The following is a 14,150-nucleotide window of genomic DNA, read 5'->3' on the forward strand; positions in this document are numbered from 1 at the left end:
TAGAGCAATTTTTGGAGCAACAAGGTTTTGTAGACAGTGGATCACTTGTTAGGGGGTAATCACTAAACACCTTATAGCACTGACAAAAAATTCAATCCCTGAACCGTCATAGACTCACAAGATACGAAGTAACCTTGTTAGGTAATGAAAATATTACCTTAAAGTGCTCTACAGTTCTTAACCCTGCAACCTTGCTTCTAGATTTACCCGTTTCAGGATGTATGATTTAAATTAATGTCAAATATTCCAAGTGTTATATTTTATAAAGTTTATTAATGATGACTAGAAGTAAAGGAATAAAAAGGTAATTATCTAACAAAATAAGACCATGTGACCAAGCTCTCTTTGTCTGTTTAAAAGGCCCGCTCCACCAAAGCTGCATCAGGAAGAGAAGAGGTGGGACTACACCAAATTTATATCTTCCTTATGTCAGCATGTAATGTGAGGAAGAGAGTGGAGTACTGGGAATTGTAGTTCTAGGGTACAGATATTAATTACACAAGGAGAACCATTGCACAGTTGTGAATCTTTAGTGTCCATGGTTGAAAAGCCTTGTGATAAACTCTTGGACATTCTGTTAGCCAACCCAGACTTAGTCTTATCCACTGAAGGTTCTTCTTTCCTCAGGGATGGCATGTGCCACTGTGTAGTCAGCTTCACTGCCCTCAAATATAAGTGCTTAAAGTGCAGAACTGATAGCTCTAAAACATGCCTGTATAATTGACAAAGATAAGAAGGCAATAATTTACAAGGACCCTAGATATGCATTTGGAATATGTCATGCAGTGGGAATGCTATGGCTCCAAAGGGGATTTTTAACCTCAACTGGAAAATGTATCACAAATGCAGAGATCATTAAGTTCTTTTAATCAACATGCATTTTGTGGCAAAGTGTTTGGTGGGCACCCTTTGGCTTATATACCTTTTGAGCATCTTCAAATCAACTTTATCATGATATCAAAGGCTGCACATTATAAATTTTGTCTACTTATAATGGATCAGATGGCCAGAAGTGGTTCCTTTGGCCTGAGCCACAGCAGCTTTTGTTGCCAAGGTGCTCTTAAAAGAAATTATTCCTCGCTTTGGCCTGCCAGCATGAATTGATTCATTTTACCAATTTGGCTCTGACCTAAATTTATTCTTGTTTGGGGAATCGCTCCCAAATTCCATATACCATATCATGCCCAGAGCTCAAGCTAATTTGAGAGAATGAATAGAGATCTTAAGATTATGATTGGAAAATTGTGCACTGAAAGTCACTTAAAATGGCCTGAAGTTATCCTTCTATCTCTTTTATCTTTGAAGCAGGCCCAGGGGAGATCTACACATCTCACCATTTGAGATGCTTTGTGGACCCCCCCCCCCCCGAATATAGACTAAACCTTTTTCTCCTGCATACACATCATTACTAGGTGGGGGGGAGGTGGGGAGAACGACAACACTTCTATTGCTTCCTATATAAAGAACTTGTAGAGCAATTGAGAGAGCTCCCTGAATCCAGAGCTGTAGTACAAGCAGGATCTATAGACTTCTCATTTCATGACCTACAACTAGGAGACATAGTATACATAAAGGACTTCCAGTGCACTGGAGGAACCCAGCTTGCCTGGGAAGGTTCGTTTCAGGTATTGTTAATCACTCCAACAGCTATCAAAAATGACTCTTGGAAACATTTCTCACATGTAAAACGAGTACCTTCTATTGACACTGATTAACTATCCTGTCACATTCATTGGAGACAAGTAGATACTGTTTTGGCTGACACATTGAATTCCTGAATTTTCTTATTATCACTTTTCTTTTCACTTGCAATAGAATATTTGATTTTTTCTTTTTTACTTCTTTTACTTGAAGTACATGTAATCAGTATCAATGTTTTGGATTTTGAAGGATAAGTTTACAATAGCTATTAATGCTAATATCAATGCCTACCCAAAAAGCTTTAGACTATGGAAACCTGCCTTTGCTTGTTAAATATCGTGGAACTTTGATTAATAATTGTGTCTGATTCCAGAAGAAGGGATCACAAAAGAGCCATTGTACAGTGCCAAGAAGCACAAGGTCAAGGAGACCAACAGTCCTTGTGAGGTTGATGAGATCTGTGACAAGACAGAGGACTTGTTTTAATGTTTGAGGAAGCAGCTATTTGACAATGTTAGATACAGGATTTCCCTGTGTCAAATTCAGACAAGTACCTAAGTTTGGCTTTCATTTTGGCTCCCCTATCCCTAAGATCTGAGTTAAAATCAGACCAGGGAATTGCATAGTTCCCATTTACTTCAAAAAGTCCCTTTTCTCTCTTTATAGTATGGCAATTTTCTGTAGTCCTGGTGACCAATGGGTAAGTGCTATATTACTACAATTGTCCTGCAGACTTGTAGGATATAAACCACTTTAATCGAGCCTTTCTAGTAATACAAGGAACTGTTATGGATTTATTTCTTTTTCCTCATAATTTTTATATACATAGATTTTGAGATTTTTTTTTCACTAAAATTTTGATTTTTTTTCTTCTATTTTTTTTCTCATTTTTTGTTTTCTTTTGACAATTGACTGATATACCCCATATTTCAATCATATATCCTGAGTTGATCTGGGTGTTTGTCAACACTCTCCCCAGGGGATTGTATAATTTTCGTAAAATCCAAGATTTAAAATTTTTTTGAAGAAATTTCAGGAAAAGCCGCTTGCTAACTCCCTAAATCAAGAAAATGGATTGTTTGGAGAAAGTGCCATAAAGAAATCTACACTGCATCTGAAGATCCAGAAAATCTTTGGGATGTAGTCAACGGAACTGAAGGGGGTTGAACACATTCTGAATGTAAACTCTTATGCCAAAGGGGATTTCCCCCTAATTGGCTCTTTGTCAGTTCGTCTACCAATTATTGGTTTTGCTCTCTTTTATTTCCCTCTTATCACCAACTATTATAATTTCTTCTTTGAAAGTACAATATTGTATGCACCTTTAACTAGAAGATCTTTAGACATATAAGCTAGTTATGTGAAGTGATTCATTGGGGAGACTAGGCATATAAATCAAGGAGATTTCATCTTGCTGGTCTCCCAATAGAATCACAGTGGGAATTGTCAAGATAGGATTAACTCTTCCTTTGTCTATTTTAGTTAATCAAATCACCCCTACTTAGTAGCTAGCTGACCATTAGGTAAGAGAATTCACAAGTCACTTACTAGAGGAAACTCTCATCTCCAAAGGTCACTGCCCAGCCCTGGGCAGTGCTAGACACATTGGAAGCCTACAGTTGATTCCTATAAAGAGGGAGAGAGACAGGAAATGACATGGAAAAAGGAGTATAAAAGAAGAGACCAACATGATCTGATCCCATTCCTTCCTTGGTTTTTGGAGAGACTAGTTCCTTGGAGACCATTGTTGCCTTGGCTTTTGGAGTTACTGGTTTCTGGTCTTTCCTTCCTTGGGTTTTGGAGAGATTCTTCCCTTGGATTCTGTATTGGTGAGAAGAGCTGAAGGGACACATTTTTCCTTGGAGTCATTCTGTGTTGATGGAACTCTTGCTGAAGATACCACCAGGACTTCTGGCTGAGGACTACCAGGACTTCCACATGGAGATCAGGACTTGACAGAGCCTCAGCCAGGGGCTGAGCCAGACTTCACCAGAGCAGCATGTAGGGAAGTGGGCTAGATAAGGCTCTGTCTCCTTCCTACATTTCCCACTTTCAGTATCCCTACCTTGTTATAAATAAAAGCTGCTAACAATTTTTCTGACTTAAGGGCTAATATTTTATAAACGGTGACCACAATTTCACTTTTATAATTCTCATATTGAGTCAAAACCCAATTTTAATTGTTACAGAACCAATTTATAGTATTGATTCTAACATGCGAAATAAGGGTTCTTTAAAAAAGAAGTTACCTATTAAATCCCTGCATATTCCTAGAACAGTATTAATGATTTCCTCCTGCCCTATTTTTCTTTATTGTCATATAGCTTTAGAGATTTTGCTTTAATCTATTTCTGATACGTAGGTCTATATAAAAAAAGAATATTTCAAAAGGAGTAAGTTACTTTTAATTAGGAGTTTTGTTCTTCCTAGCAGATAGATAAAGGTATAGTACAGCATAACTTATCATTTGTAAGTTTAATGGACATTAGCTTAAAAATGAATAACATTTGAATTGCTAGTACTTCTTTCTACCCTATCAGGAGAATGTGGCCAATCACATTTACAAAAATATTTTTAATTTTTTCTGTTTTGAGTGGCATGTTTTGCTTTTGTTTTCCAAAAGCTATTTTCTTTATCTATGTTTAGTAGTTCTTCCTGATTATCATTTGATTTTGATTCACAAAACCTCAATATTATTGGAAAATTTGACACTATACTGAGTAAAAGATGAAATGATTGAGGAAACAAAAGTTTGATCTTCTGAGCATATCAATTTATTAAGTAATGCATACCAGTTGCCTAACAAATTGGGAGCAATCTCTTTCCTTAGTTTGGGGCTAGATCCTGAATTAGGGGGTGACAGACAAATTTTATACTATAAAAGCAATTAATCAAATAAGACCAATTAATTAAAAGGAGACATTATAATATTAGGTAATCAGATTTCTAATTGAATGACAGATTTGGGACTCTCCAAGTTGGGAGGGGATGAATGAACAGGAGAGAACTTCCCAAGTATCTATCTACAATCAAAGGAACATGGAAACAATAACTGATCAGTATGGGGCCAATTTTAGATAAGACATATGGCTTGTTTGAGGCAGATAATTCTGAAAAAAAATCCTTATAAACAGTCTCTGGCTCTGACTGCATTTCCGGTCAGCATAACATAGGTTTTTTGTTGAGGGTATTTAAATAGCAAATACAGGTGGTCTTGTTTCCCAGCAATGCCTGACTAGATTCAAGCAATGCAATAAGGTTTTATCTCAATTTCACAAATGATAATAAATTTCTCTCATAAAATAAGAGTTTGAATTAGGCCCATAATTATATTGAAAGGGATCTAAGGTAGCTCAAGTTGAGTTACAAGATAGAGTCAGTATGGTTCACTGTTTCCTTAGTTAACCACTTAACAGCTTGCTCTCTTAATGCCCTCAATTCCCTCAATTTTCTCATGACACAAGACTGTTATTTATTTGCTACTTCTTTTTAATTATTGGAAACATGATCACTAGGTTAAGGACCTTCTTTAAACCCCAAAGAATTGGATAATGAAATTGAGTTTACTAATCCTATTTTCTAATTGTATGTGCTGCATGTATGTTCTCATTGTCACTCTAGGCAGTTTTCAGATCAGTTACTAAAAAGGAGATACACTATAAAAGACAGTGAAAACTCTTAACATAATGTTTTAGAAGGAAAAAGACCTTGACTTTTGGTTATCACAGGTGTTTATTGCCTTTATTACCTTGTTGGTAACGACATTGTCTTTAAAAAGTAAAATCAAGACATTACCTGCTTTTTGTGGATTCCTCTGAAAAATTTTTTTCTGTTATTAGCTAACTAGATTTTTCCTTCAAATGGACTATATGTTTTAAACCTACATGTAGGAACCAACTCATTTGTAAATGGGCCGATAACCCAAAAGGCAAGGCATGCTTCTGTGTTCTTGAAGGCAATGACAACGAAAAATAAAGGCTTTAAAGAACCTTTGCTATTTGCCAGGTGTTATGTGTTAGATGTGGAAAAGGCAAAAACAAATCTTGAAAAGTTCCTGTCTTACATTTTTATTGATATCTTTTTTCCCCAGATGGAACAAAAAAATGGAAAACTAAAAAAAGAAGGGAGAAAAGTTCATTAAAATCAATCAACACATCATCTAAATTTCATAGTATGTTCAGTATTCCCATCCCTCAAATGAAGAAAGTCAAGTTCATTTTCTGATTTTTTTCATGTGTTTTTTGATGCTTTTCATTTGTTTTTTGGCTATTTGTTCCTTCTCTGATGTTGGACAAATCACTTGATATGCCATGACTTCGTAGTCTGTGAAAATGAGAGGATTGGACAGAATGATTCTTCGAGGTCTATTCCAGCCCCAAATCCTGCTAGTTCATTAGCAGTTTCCTTCCCCTAGGTTTAGAATGGGAATAATAGTGAAATTTATGGAGGAAATAACTTTTATTTGATTTAGAGTCTTAATTGTTAGATTCATTTATTTTTTTTACTGACCCTTTAAAATGACAATTTTATAGCTGCAATAGTCCATAGATCTATGATTTTGTGTACCTTCTACTGCTTAATTTATGCTCAGTGAGTAATGTAGGTATAGAATAATTGGATTTTTGATAATATACCATCACTTTTTTGTTCTTCCATCTAGAGAAGTTTTCAAAAATGTTTCAAAACAATTAAATATATGCTGCTTATTTTCTTAGGTTCTGGTTACATTGATGAAAAAATCAGATAAAAAAGAAAAGCCTTTACATGTACTAAATGTGTCACAGCTTGGAGTGGAAGCCAGAGTTAAAACCTATGATATGACTGCTAAAATGTATCTCAAAAAAATTAATATGCAATCTCATGATTTCTCAGGTAAGTGTGAAATGTAGGCTTAATATAAAAAGTTTATAGCAGAAAAAGGTCTTTCTGTTCTTTCTCATTAACATGCTAAGAAACTATAGAGTTGTATTATAACACAATGTATGTTGAATTTTTAGTAAATTTTTATTTTCACTTGAATTCATTGTTTAACAGAAACATTTGTTAATTTTTTTGAGGAATAATTATAAGTGAAATAGAGACAGTTGTCATTTTGTAAGTTAATATGTTTTTGTACATTAGAGTTTATTAATACAAAGAAATTCTGTATTATAGTTTGACAATGAAGTTTTAAAATAATTATCTTTGTGTGAGTGTTTTAAGTGTGTTGGTTTCTCAAGCAAATCTTTTTTTTCTTATAGATTCTAAAGGAGGACCTCTATATATCATTAACTCTTGTAATATAACTCATGAACCACTTCTAACAATGGAGTTCATAAAGGTATTGTTTATTTTCTAGAATTCCCTAATATTTGTATGTATGGAGTAATGTTATTTGCATTTCTGTCCCTCTTCTCCTTCTATTTTAAAAAGTGTATAATGGTATATGCTTAGAGCAAATTATTCAAACTTGTTTGTCTTGGTCTATTGCTACCTTTGGAAATTTCTATTCATCTTTAACATTTTCAATTCCACCTACTAGAGAATTGCCAACTCAAAATTAAAGTTTAGGTACATTTAATGTAATATAGATTTCTTTACATTGTTTCATTCACTTATTTCTGTTATCCTTAAAAATTAACAGTTAAAGTGAAATTGCATTCATTTGTGAGATACAGAAAGGAAGAAAAAGTTTAATTGCCAAATAGTGTTTACATCTAGATTTTAATTTCAGAATTAAAACTTAAATATCTTTTATTTGAGAAAAAATATTAGCACAAACTAATCATAGGATGATAGGATCCTAGAATTAGAGGTGAAAAGAATTTTAAGAGACCATTTAGTACAGCTCCTCACCGTTTAGTTTACAGTTAAAGAAACTGAAGCAAAAGCAGTCAAGGTCATGGCCACAGGTGTAGTAAATATATGAGGCAGGATTTATACCCAGGTTTTCATGACATTAAGCCCAGTGCTCCATTTACTGTCCACCTAACTGCCTATAACTATGCATCATCATTGTTTTTTGGTTCATATCTACATGATTTTCTAGTCATCTGTCCCTGTCTCACATCACATATATAGTTAGTTACCATAATCTATTCTGACAAATCCTGCATCTTCTTTTCCTTCATCTCTATACCTCAAGTTCAGGAGTTCCTTTACTCTCTCACCTAGAATATTGTAGCCTCCTAACCAATCTCTTTGTTCTCAGTCTTCTCCACCCCCCCAATTGTAGCCTTCACATAGCCATCAAAAGTCTTCCCAAAGCAAGATTCAAGTATCTTACTATTCTGTTAAAAAAACATTTCACATACTCAAAGTATTAATGAGAGATAAGGAATACTCTAGAAGTTTTGTTTTAGCTTTTGTTTTTGTTTGTTTTATTCAACATTCCCATTTTACAAGCAAGGTATCTGAAACCTAAAGAGGCTTAACCAGTTCCATTAACTCTAAACTGATGCTTTTCTATTCTCCCACATAAGTGATAAATTAATGAGCTTATACTGTAGACAAAGGACCAAGACCATTTACAATTTGGCTTCAACCTGAATTTTTGGTCTTATTTCAAACTCTTCTCCAATTCTCTCTGAGTTCCAGCCTGACTGAACTGAACTCTTGCTGTTTCCCAGTTCTGTACATTTACCTGGAAACTGCTATACTTGAAGGTCAGGGCTTTCCCATCTATGCTTTCTGGAATTCTTCTCTGCTTTAAGATCTAGTTCAAGTTTTATTTCATCAGTGAAACTTTCTGTGACTGATGAGTCCCACCCTCTTCTACTTCCTTCCCCCCCACCCCAATAAAAGTTCTTCTTTCTTTATATTTTCTCTATATTTCCTTATAGTGCTTTGTCTAGATTTCTTTTTTTACACTTTCATATTTTTACTCTGTATCCTACATTAGAAAGGATCATAGATTTTGAAGCTAGGAGCAAACTTTGAGATAATCTTGCACCTGCCAAAATTTCTTCCCTTTGCCTTAATGAATTGAGAATTTCTTGAGGACAGTGACTCATTTTTCATCATTTTCTCCATAAGGCATAAAACATAGGTGCTTACTAAAGTTGGAGTATATAAAATTTGATTACTTTAAATTAAGGGAGGTAAAGTGGAATAAGAGAATGAGGGATGAGAAGATAAATGATTATTAAATTGAAGTTCGGATTAGTAGTTCAACTTCTTTCTCAGCAAGTAACAAAAAATCTTTTTAAGATTTAAGAGTTTAAATCTAACTGTAATGCTACTGTGTGACTTTGGTCAAGTCACTTCTCTGGGTCTAAGTTTCATTATCTATAAAATGAAGCAATTAATCTAGATGATCTCAAAGTCTCTTCCAGCTCAGGCTATTGAATTCTTTTAATTTTAAGCTTTCATCTTCTCTATCGGTCACAAAATATATACTGCAAGAAATCCTTTCTAGTAACAGTATGTGCTTTTTAAAAGCAAAAACAATAATTCTATATGGAAAATATTTGTCCCCTTATATTTTCTTTTCTTTATTTTTTAAAACCCTTTCTATTTTAGAATTGATGCTGAGGATCAGTTCCAAGGCAGAAGAGTGTTATAGGATAGGCAATTGGATTAAGCAGCTTGCCTAGGGTCACACAGCTAGGAAGTGTCTCTGAGACCAAATCTGAACCTAGAATTTCCTATCTCCACATTTGGCTCTCTCTTCACTGAGTGCCCCTAGCTGGTCCTACATTTTCTTTCAAAAAATATAGCAGAGGAAATATGAGGGGAGAAAATAATTAAGTTTTGTCATACATTCAGAGTGTTCTATCATGTGGAAACATTTTTATACTGTGGATATAAATTTACTGAGCTTTATTAAAATGTGAAGTGTTTAGAAATTATGTTTATAACCCTATAAAAAGTCAAGAAAATAAATTCAATGTGTATGTTTTTAATGTTTGTATTTAAGAGATATGATCTTATTTTACTTGCAGGCAGACAGTGATGGACCAGAATTTAAAACTATTCATAATAATACCAAACAAACAGTAAAGGTAATTACTTTATAGCTTATTCTCAGGAGTCAAAATGTGGGGTTAATCATTTAATCTAGTTCCAGTAGCCCTCTCAGATTTTGAGGGTTTAAACATTGATATAAGCGTAGGACAATGTAGCAGTCTCTCTGGTAGGTGTATAAAATAGAAGACAAAGTCTCATAGGAAGACATCTTAACTTCCTGGAAGTGATTGCTTCACTGAGTTTAATTTCAGGTTGACTCAAGAGCAAGCAAATAAGGTATACCCTTAAAAGTACCTTTAAAAAATCTTAGACCACTACATTTTTTGGCTCATTATGATGTAGGCTAGTTTTTTGGGTTAGTACTCTAGGAATTCTGTACAAAAACATTCTTTAAAAGAAATGGCAATTTATAATGACTTCAGATTCAGAGTAAATTTTAGAACAAAATCAGAACATGATCTTTCATACTTTGTACTAGCCTTTTGTATAAAGAATCTGGTAAATTTATACATTTAGATTAAAACACACATTCTTCTATGTATAGAGGATTTTAACTTAAATTTAAGTAAATTGCCTAAAACATATTTCAACATTGAATGTAGTTTTTTTTTTAAATGTGGCCTAATTTTTTATCAAAGGTACTGCATCTTTAGTAAACTATTAGTTAAGCTTTGAAAAACCAGTGAAAAATAAAAAAATGCACTTAAGTTTTGAAGAATTAATGTGGAGACAGCTTTCTCTAATCCTCATTGGTGTTTTGTGGTATTTTGTATGATTAACTTGTACAAAATTTTTTCATTCCTTTTTTTTTTTTTGCAATTTCTAAAATCAGTTTTCTTCTATTGTTGATTTAGGTGTCATTTTCATCATTGGATTTAGTGCTCCATTTGGAATCTTTGCTATCCATCATGGACTTTATGTCATCTGCTGTTCCATCCCAGGGTCTTCCCTCTAATCAGAAGGGATATGAATTGAAAATGCCAATAGAGGAACCTAAAAGCACTGTTGTCAAAGCTGGTATTATATTTTAAATAGCGATTATACTTTATTTTTATTTTTGTGAAAAAACCTTTACCTTCTGTCTTGGAATCAGTACTGTGATTGATTCTAAGGCAGAAGAGTGATACAGGTTAGGCAATGGGAGTTACGTGACTTGCCCAGGGTCACATAGCTACTAGGAAGTGTCTGAGGTCAGATTTGAAACCAGGACTTCCCATATCTGGGCCTGAGTCTCAATCCACTGAGCCATCTAGCTGCCCCTATAACTATTATACTTTTAATCAAAATTAGAATATTAAATATATTAATATAATTAAATAACATTAAATATAATTAATTAATGTTTTAAAACCTTCTGTTATAATTCGTAAAATAAAATGATGACAGAAAAATCTATTAGTTACATCTACAAAGGCAGACTAGGTCATATATAAAAGAAAAAGGAAATGTAAACTTTACTTTGATTATAAAGTACTTTAGTGTGAGTGATTTTTAGTTTCCATTAAGTTGTCATGCTCTACTCCTAATTCTATCATCCTAATATCTGATCAGCTGTCAAGCTCTATCATTTCTACATTATTTTTTTCCATTTTTAAAATGTGAAGATATTTTATTATGGAAAAATAAAATATGTTTCCAAAATTATGAAATATAAATTGTCTCCCTTCCTCCATTCCTTCCCCCTTCTCAGAGATGATAAACAAATTGATATGAGTTATTCATGTGTAATCATGCAAAATGTGCTTACATTTTGGTCATTTTATAAGAGAATGCTCATATAAAACCAAAATCTCAAACTAGAACCTGTAATAATGAAGGAGCCAATTAGGGAAGTTTGATAGAAGGGAGATAGAGAAAGTCTATGTGGTGAGTCTGTCTCCCAGCACTTCCCTGGGGCTAAATATACACTGGGAGACTTTGAGGGGGTGTCGCCTTGAAACTGGGTAACCTGGATGATCATGCTGCCCCATAGGAGTCGGGGCAAGGCTTCCCTATGAGAGGAGGTATGTGGTACCCCAGTCTGATCCTGAATAAGCACAGGGTTTACCCAAACTTCCCCTGAGGTCAGTCAGTTTCACAGTGGGAGGTCTGGCTTCAAGATGGAGGCAGCCAGACCAAGCTATGGTTCCCCTCCCCCTCGTTGTCTCTCAGGCACTCTGGAACACTGTCTGACTGTTGAATAGCTTTTTATTTTTTGCAAATCAGGGATTGGGGAAGGGGGTGAAGGGCAGAAGGATTATGGGGTGCCCTCTTCACTATTTCTATGGAGTCTGCCACTTAGGAGGGAACCTTAATGGTTCCCACTCCTAAGCTTCTCCCCCCACCCCCTTCTTCTATTTAAATTTCTATTTTCTGTCTCTATCCTTTGCAATAATTGTAAGTTTTGATTGAAAGGGGTCTCTCAGCAAGGTTGGGTAATGGGAGAAGGAGTTTAAGAGACCAACATCACCATCACCAACATATACCACAATTTGTTCAGCCATTCCTCAAATTGAAGGACAGCAAATATAATATATTTTTGTAAAAGTAAGTTTTTTGTTTTTTTTTTTATTTTCTCTTTGGGATACAGATCCAGTAGTGGAATTATAGGTTTAAAGAGTACTTTTATAGCACTTTGGGCACAGTTCCAAATTGCCCTCCAGAATGGTCAAATCACTTCATAACTCTACCAACAGTGCATTTGTGTCCCAATTTTGCCACATCCCCTCCACCATTCATGACTTTCCTTTACTGCTAGTGGCCAATTTGATAGTTGTGATGTGGTATCTCAGAATTGTTTTAATTTGCATTTCTCTGATCAGTCGTGATTTAGAACATTTTTTCATTTAATTATTGATTGCTTCGATTTCTTCATCTGAAAATTGTTCAAATTCTTTAACCATTTGATATTTGGGGAATGACTTTTTTTTTCATAAATTTGACTTAATTCTCTTTAAATTTGAGAAATTAGACTATTATTTGGGAAATTTGCTAGAATTTTTTCCCTGTTTTTAGTATCTCTTCTAATCTTGGTTACTTTGGTTTCATTTGTATCAAAGCTTTTTAATTTATCACAATTAATCACAATTATTCATTTTGCATCTTATAATGCTTTTTTTTATTATTTTGTTACAAATTCTTCCTTTCTTCATAGATTTGTAGGTAAATTATTCTATTTTTACCCAGATTTACTAAATCATGTAATCATTTTGACCTTATCTTGGTATAGGCTGTGAGATATTGTTCTATATCTAGCTTCTCCCATACTGTTTTCCTCAGCAGATTTTGTCAAATAGTGAGTTCTTATCCCAAATTTTGAGATCTTCGGGTTTTTCAGATACTTGGTTGCTAAGACATTTAGCCCTATATATTGTGTATCTAATCTATTCCAATGATCCACCATTCTTTTTCTTAGTCTATACGAGAGTGTTTTGATGATTACTGGTTTATAGTATAGTTTGAGAGCTGGTACTGCTAGGCTATCTTCTTTGACATTTTTTCATTAATTCCCTTCATATTCTTGACCTTTTGTTTTTCCAGATGAATTTTGTTATTATTTTTTCCTAGTTCTATAAAAGAATCCCTTTGAATTTGATTATATGGCACTGACTAATAAGCAAATTAATTTAGGTAGAATTGTCATTTTTATGATATTAACTTGACTTTCTCATGAGCCATTAATATTTTTCCATTTGCTTAGATCTGACTTGAGTTGTAGGAAAAGTGTTTTGAAATTTTGTTCAAATAGTTCCTGTGTTTGTCTTGGGGGTAGGGTTATTGATTATTTCTACTAGCTTTTTAGTCGATTCTACAAAATTCTCGAAGTATACCATCATATCATCTGTAAAGAATGATAATTTAGTTTCCTTATTCCCTATTTTAGTTACTTTAATTTCTTTTTCTTCACTTATTTCTAAAGCTAGCATTTTTAGTACAACATTAAACAATAATGGTGATAGTGAGCATCCTTGCTTCACCCCTGTTCTTACTGGGAAGGCTTCTAACTTATCCCTATTATATATGGTTCTTGCTGATGATTTTAGGTAGATAATAATTATTATTTTAAAGAATGACCCATTTATTACTATGCTTTCTAGTTTTTTAATAGGAATGGGTATTCTATTTTGTCAAATGTTTTTTTCTGTATCTGTTGAGATAATCATGATTTCTGTTAGTTTGGCTATTGATATGTTCAGTTATGCTTATAATTTTCCTAATATTAAATAATCCCTTTGTTCATAGTAAATGATCCTTGTGATATAGTGCTCTTGTCTCTTTGCTCATATTCTATTTTAAAAATTTGCATCTCTAATCATTAATGAAATTAGCCTATATATTTTTTTCTCTGTTTTTCTTCTTCCTGGATTAGGATATCGGCACCATATTTGTGTCAGAAAAAGAATTTGGTAGTATTCCTTCTTTGCCTATTTTCCCAAATAGTTTATATGGTATTGAGATTAATTGTTCTCTAATTGTTTGATAGAATTCACTTGTGAATCCATCTGGCCCTAGGGATTTTTTCTTAGAGAGTTCATTGATGGTTTGTTCAATTTCTTTTTCTGAGATGGGATTATTTAAGTATT

General features: G+C 33.8%; 1 protein-coding gene across 4 annotated transcripts in view; it reads left to right on the forward strand.

Annotated features, from left to right (window-relative positions):
- Positions 1-14,150, forward strand: part of VPS13C (vacuolar protein sorting 13 homolog C) — a 210,849-nt gene that overhangs the window by 109,977 nt on the left and 86,722 nt on the right. For all 4 annotated transcript variants that reach the window (XM_044665387.1, XM_044665388.1, XM_044665389.1 and 1 more), the window contains 4 exons: positions 6,357-6,513; positions 6,882-6,961; positions 9,564-9,623; positions 10,443-10,605. In XM_044665387.1, the coding sequence (XP_044521322.1) occupies positions 6,357-6,513; positions 6,882-6,961; positions 9,564-9,623; positions 10,443-10,605 (460 nt within the window). The remainder of the gene's footprint in view (positions 1-6,356; positions 6,514-6,881; positions 6,962-9,563; positions 9,624-10,442; positions 10,606-14,150) is intronic.

This window comes from Gracilinanus agilis, chromosome 2 (assembly GCF_016433145.1).
Source record: "Gracilinanus agilis isolate LMUSP501 chromosome 2, AgileGrace, whole genome shotgun sequence".
In the NCBI taxonomy this organism is placed as follows: Eukaryota; Metazoa; Chordata; class Mammalia; order Didelphimorphia; family Didelphidae; genus Gracilinanus; species Gracilinanus agilis.